Below are 6643 nucleotides of genomic sequence, written 5' to 3'. Positions count from 1 at the left end.
GTGCTACGCGATGGTGCCCAAACTCAGCTATAAATAGGGGGTTCACGGCACACTTCCATCTCACACCAAAAACACGCATTTCACACACTTTTACACACACTAAGCCTCGGTTTGCGTGTCGGTCTCGTGGAACGTGCCAAGCTCCGAAGCTCTGACGATTTAAGCTGTAATACGCGATATATAGTAGTAGGGCCGCTCGTTCGATCTTAGATAACCAACTCCAAATACCCGCGTAAGGTAGGAGTTCTGATTAAATATTATTATATTATTATTATTATAGCTTAGACCATAGTCGGGGGTATAGCCCAAACCTTGATCACTGTTAAATATAATATAACTTTTCATAAGCAAGGGTTATAGTTAAATATTGTTTCTTCATGATTAAGAAACATAATCATGTACATGCAAAGGGTATAGTTAAATAGTATTTCTTAATGATTAAGAAATATATTATTCAATCATACAGATTATAGTTAAAGTAATGTTTCTTCTTGAAGAAGAAACCTGATATAAATGTTTCTTCCTGAAGAAGAAACCTGAGACATAATTGATTATTAAACAAAGGAACTAAAGGTCCAAATACAAACAAATAAATTATCAAGGTTACAGCCATACAAAACAGACTACAGGGTCTGAAGCTAGATCATAGATCTACATATTTATACAAATGTTATTCTCGTACTATAGGTCCGAGATAACAATCAATCAATCAAAGCTGAAAACAGAAACAGGAATCAGTAACAGAAACTGATTTACAGACAGGGGTCAGTAACCGAAACTGATCAATATACAGGAATCAGTATTACAATCATAAAAGGTGAATACGCCCTAAACTTTTACAACTCTTTTTGAGTATGAACTGTTTGCATGGGATTTACGAATCATTAAAACTTTGTGATACAATAATGAGAAACGGGCATACTCAAATTAAGAGTATACATGTGTCTGGATCCATACATACATGGTGACTCGGATTTCTTCGAGGCTATGCATATCATCAAACATGCCTCTGCTAGTCTACGGGACTGATTAGAGAAATGATATTGTGTATATGATTAATTGTACATGTACTTAGGGTAATTGTAACCCAATTGAGTTGGGTGCCTAATGAGTATTGTCACAAAGGTATTGTTATTGTTTACACACTGGTATTATTGAGTCAGCGTCATTCACCGGCTGTGTGCTGACGTATTTTTCCCCACATTTCAGGGAAAACTATAAAGAATATAACTGACAGACAAGAACTGATAGAAGATTTGAGACATAGTCATTAGAGGTGATCTGATGGCTCAGATATTTTAGTTAAATATTGTAAAGAATCGTATTTTGAAATAACAGGTATTGAAATAACAAAACGGGTATTATGACCAGACATTTTATAAATGAATATTTTATTAAAAGGCTTCCACTCATATTTTATCAAATATTGAAATGGGTAATTAAACTCATTATTTTATATAAATAAATATTAAAAATTTAAAGACTTCTGCTAATAACCTGCAACTTTGATTTATTTTCAAAACCAGATACCAACTAACGGGCGTCACACCCAGACCCTAAGTCTGGGTGTGACAGTTTTAGAAGCTAAAATGTTTCATATATCTGTAAATGTTTTCTTATATATATAAAAAATGATATAATTATATAAATAAGTTAAATTATGAATATGTTCAGTTTATAAAAATGCTTTACAAACAAACCTAAGTTTTTTTAAATATAAAATACATTTTGTAAAATCAATTATATAAATCACTAAACAAAAAAATATATAAAAAGAACATTAAAAAATATGTATAATTAATAGGATAGAGAGACATGAAGAAATAATAAGAATGCATAAGATAATGATACTTGGCAAGAGAAACCTTTATTTATTATATAGTATAGATAGGGCACCAGCCATGGTCTAGTGTCAGAACACATTAGGGGTGTTCATTGAATCGAATAACGAAAAAGTCAATCGAATCAAATAATCCGAATAATTTATTTTTTTGCTACTAGTTGTATTCGTATTCGAATAAAAGCTGAACTATTCGATTCGAATTCGTATTATATACCATAATCAAAATTTGATTCAATTCGTATTTGAAACCCGAATTCGAATCGAATACCGACCGATTTCGAATAAATTCGATTTGATTCAAGTTCACCCATGTTAAAATTTCAAAAACCAAAATCATAATTGTAAAACATACAAATATTAGTTTAAAGTTGCTACAATACCATGAATAGTAAGTTCAAAATTAAAATACAAATAGTATGGGATAAAAAATAATAATATGTGCTATAGGGTTTAAATATTTTGTAATGGACATTTATTATTTATGAATTTGACCCAGACAAAAAATTATATATATATGTGTGTGTGTGTGTGTAATTTTGAATTCGAATTTTGAGTCGAATAATAAATCATAAATTCGTGGTGATTCGTATTCGATTACTATACTCGAATACGAATCGAATTCGAAATTTTTTAAAAATGAATTCGAATCTTAATAATCGAATTCGAATCGAAACAAATTTCGAATGTTTCAAATTCGAATCAAATTATGAACACCCCTAGAACACATACTTTGGACCTACCACACCTAAGAAGATCGGGACACTAAAGTATTTAATTTTGTCAATGCATTCTAATTACTTTGGGAAAACCTCTAGTTACAATGAGTAGATTGCAAATTTCAGTTATGTTAATTTTTTACACTTTGACAAGTACCATGTTACCTATTTTGGAAAATAAATAAATAAATAAGGTTGAACAATTATGTATGATAAAACACACAGTCAAACATCATAATATACCGAAACAACCTCAATCAAGAACATTAAAACTCCATCATGATTGTCCCAATCTTCTGTGAACCTGAGTCTTGGTACAGGTGTAGTTGGTTCAATAATGAAAATTAATGAGGTTGATTACTGTACGTCCGAGAAGAATTGAACTAGCTTGCAAGCTCATTGTATTTTGCTATGCACATACATGTTCCATGAATTGCTAAAGCAAATTATACACTCGAACTAACTATAATCTAATGCTTACCAAATAAGAAAAGTTAAGTTTAGCTGCTAACTTTAAAGGATCTTTGACAAACCTTAAGAATTCTAATGCATGTGGTGTCATGATATCATATTGTTCAAACAATACAAGAAATTTTGTTTGACATGACGAAATTTTCATGTCCTATAGCGACGACAAGTCGTCGCAACCCTTGTCGTTGCGTAGGTGATGTCGCTATACGTCTAGAAGTCGTTGTTATAGGGTCGATTGCTATAGAGTGCACCTATTCTTGTAGTGAAAATCATATGTTTTTCTGGATTTGTAGTTGGTTTAGGATTCTACCAAGTATTTTTAGGTGTTGTTTGAAATCAAGTTCCTTTACATCTAGATAGCTCGTGTACCCCTGCAAATGAACCCATACAAGTACGGACTATTTTTTTAGGAGTTCGACGGTGTGGCAAGTGTATTTGGCAGGTTCAGTAAGGTGACAAGTGAACTCCATAGAGTTTGCTAGAAAAATGCAGTGATAGGTTAATTAACCCGTCACTTAAAGTTTTCAAGCAAACTCTATGCAGCTTGTCTTCCACCTAAGCGAACTGCTGAGTTTGCCTGCAAGGGCGGGGAAGTCTCGTGAAGTCGTGAAGTACAAAAACTTAAAAAACCACGTAGAAATAATTAGTTGAATCCTAAACCGTATACTAACTAAAAAAACTCAAAATCACAGCGCACTGAAAGTGCATGGAGTATGGAGGATGGCGTTTTCTTGGGCACCTTTACTGCTTTGATGATTTATATAAACCAAACGGCATAATTCAAATAACTTCTCATCACACAAACAAATAGATATAATAACTTGAAATTAGCTATTAATTTGCCTATTAAATTCACACATAACAGTCAAAACTTATGATACATGATGCTCCATTTATTTATTATCACCAATAAGGCAATAATAGAATGCTCAAACTTAAATGTAGAAAGATAATTGAAAAACAAGATTTGATTAATGTACCCAAATACAATACAACAATTGTCCAGCAGAAGTTAATCTCTTTGGTTTTGAGTTTGGAAATGCAAAAGATTTGTGGGTGGAATAAGAACTGAACTAAAGTTTTGTCCATGAATATCACCTGCCAATGGAGCAAGATTAGGCAAAAGTTCGTAGTTTTCAGTGTAATTTTCAGAATCCCATCCTCCAAGGAAACCTAAGAAGGTATTGCTTGAATTTAACCAACCAGCCGGCGGATTAGCAAAGTTTTTGTTGTATCCATACCCGGAATAATATGTAGATGAACTTGCAGCTGTAGGTCTCGGATAATCTTCGGTTTTCTGTGAAATTATACTATTCAAGTGTGTATTGTCAAAGAAGTGATACGTACCAGAATGCTCATTTGGAGAACTTGACGACTCTTCGATGTATTGATTCCTAGGGTTTGAAGAAAACCCTAATTGCAGTAGGTCATAATCATCATTATTAGGGTTTGCTCCAAACATCTGCTGTGATTGCTCGGGGTTGCTGATCATCATTTTCTTTCTCGTCCTCTCTCTTGCTCTTTCCCTTGCCTTGTCCCTCAACTCCCTTGCCAAAATTTCACTTTTTGTCGCGATTTTGGAGCTCTCACTATCGTTGATCTCTTCATGAGCCTTCACTTGTTTACCTTTGTTTGAAGCAGCATCAAACTCGATCCCTGAATCAACATCACAATCAGATAAAGGTGATTCACAGCTCTCAATATTCTCTTTGCAAACACTTAGTGTGGTGTTTTGTGATTTAACTCTTTCGGTGACTTCATCAATTGCTTCTTTGGACTTGCTAAAGAGCCACTCAATAGTTTTACTTGCTTTATCAAACCCTAACATATCTTGAAGACCGAAGAACTTGCGAGCGATATGGAGAGATAACCTCATTCTTCGGTCTCTAAGGCCTTGAGCAGTATGAATCTTGCTATGCCGATCTTTCTTACCCGCACTCCTTTGCTTTCTTGCGCGTTTAGTTTTAGAAGGAGATGGTGGCGGTGGTTGTGGCGCGCTATCAGTGTTGTTTGTCATATGCTGCTGGTGGTTATGCAGTATTTCATCAAGGAGTGGAGATTGAAACTGCCCGAAGAAAGGTACATCTTCTTCATGGTTTGAATCAGGATTTTTTTGATTGAATTCATTGTTTGATGGGAGTAACATCGTCTTGTTGTTGCTTGACAAATATACGTAATCCATACTCATAAGTTAAAGAAAGAAAAGGGGAGGAGAGAGAGAAAGAAAGAGAGAGGTGTTATGTTACTTAGTCAAACTTATAATGCTTTCAGTGATCATAACATTAATAGATTTAGGGAAGCAAAGTAGTAATAGTTCATGTGGTTGATAATAACTGGTATATAGTGGCTGAGATTAAAGAGGGCATTAAGTTGTAGGAGTGTAGATGTGCCCAGTCTAGGAGAGGTAATAAGATGAGTACAATAATTTATAGCCCATTTAAAGGCAATCAATTAGTCTTTTATTGGTATTATGAAACGACATCTTATCATGCTTCTTTGACTAATTGAATGACCCAGAAAGAATCTTCCTCAATTCATATATACATATATATGCTAATATGCAAAAATTCGCCTGTACATTATTATTTTGTATATTCCCAAGTGTGATATTTTAACCCCACATGATGAATTAAACTAGTTAGTTTACTATGAGTCAAATCGTTGTTGCAGTTATTAACAAAGCTATATAGCTACCATTCATGAGAATTCCAACTATATATTACGAAGAATAGCAAATGAAAATGATTAAAATCATCTAACTAAGAATTCTCTCATTACCACATAACACAGTTTTATAACCACCTATTATGGTTTCTAACACAAAACAAAGATAATCTGTTTATTTTTTGTCTGCAGTAACTGTCATTAGCATAGGTTTCTTTCTTCAGCTCTACCTAATCCATGTTGATAATTTTCTACTAATCAGTAACGAACAGAACATCAACGCTAAGTTCAAGCCACCAATACAAGTTTCTACTAACCAACCTTACTCTTGATAGAGCAAGATACTGACACTTCATATTATCAACTCCTAAAACTCACATGAAGTTATTTTTAACTTACCACTATAGGTTTTTGTGTGTACTGAAGCATTAATGTGTGATTATTTCTTATGATATATTGTAGGCCCAATAAACGGGATCAAACAACAATGTTCTTGGATCAATCTCATTAAGAGCTAGCGGAAATAACTCTTAAGTAACCGAGATCTCGGATCTAGTTGGTGTTTGTTATTGACCCGTTGTAGAGAGTGAGAGAGGTAGTGGGAGAGTTCGTGAGAAGATAATTAGGTTACTTGTATTTGCAAAAGGTTGCGATATGTATGAAGACTTGCACTATTTATAGTGCAAGTTCCATACACTCTTCATATATTATTTCGGCCCAATGGGCTTTGTTTACAATGGGCCAAGGCCCAAACATACAAAGATACACAAAAGACAATTACATTACATCATAAATAAATAAGATAATACAAAAGACTTCATATACAAAATGGGGCCTAACAATCTCCCTCTAGTCTTTAGTATTGTTATCCGTCTTTATTATGGCATTTCGGATCTTTTGAAATCGTATTTGTTTTATCAATTTGGGAACGTAATTCAGATCTTGATTA

General features: G+C 33.7%; 1 protein-coding gene across 1 annotated transcript; it reads right to left on the bottom strand.

Annotated features, from left to right (window-relative positions):
- Positions 1-3553: 3553 nt before the first annotated feature.
- LOC143627747 (uncharacterized) lies at positions 3554-5212 on the bottom strand. The gene has a single exon (XM_077097505.1). It carries the CDS (start codon positions 5210-5212, stop codon positions 4043-4045), a length of 1170 nt encoding a protein of 389 aa, XP_076953620.1. The 3' UTR covers positions 3554-4042.
- Positions 5213-6643: the final 1431 nt, after the last annotated feature.

This window comes from Bidens hawaiensis, unplaced genomic scaffold, assembly GCF_021521415.1.
Source record: "Bidens hawaiensis isolate Kalapana, Puna unplaced genomic scaffold, B.hawaiensis_p1.1 tig00004733_1, whole genome shotgun sequence".
Taxonomy (NCBI): Eukaryota; Viridiplantae; Streptophyta; class Magnoliopsida; order Asterales; family Asteraceae; genus Bidens; species Bidens hawaiensis.
This window is presented reverse-complemented; position numbering and strand designations above follow the sequence as displayed.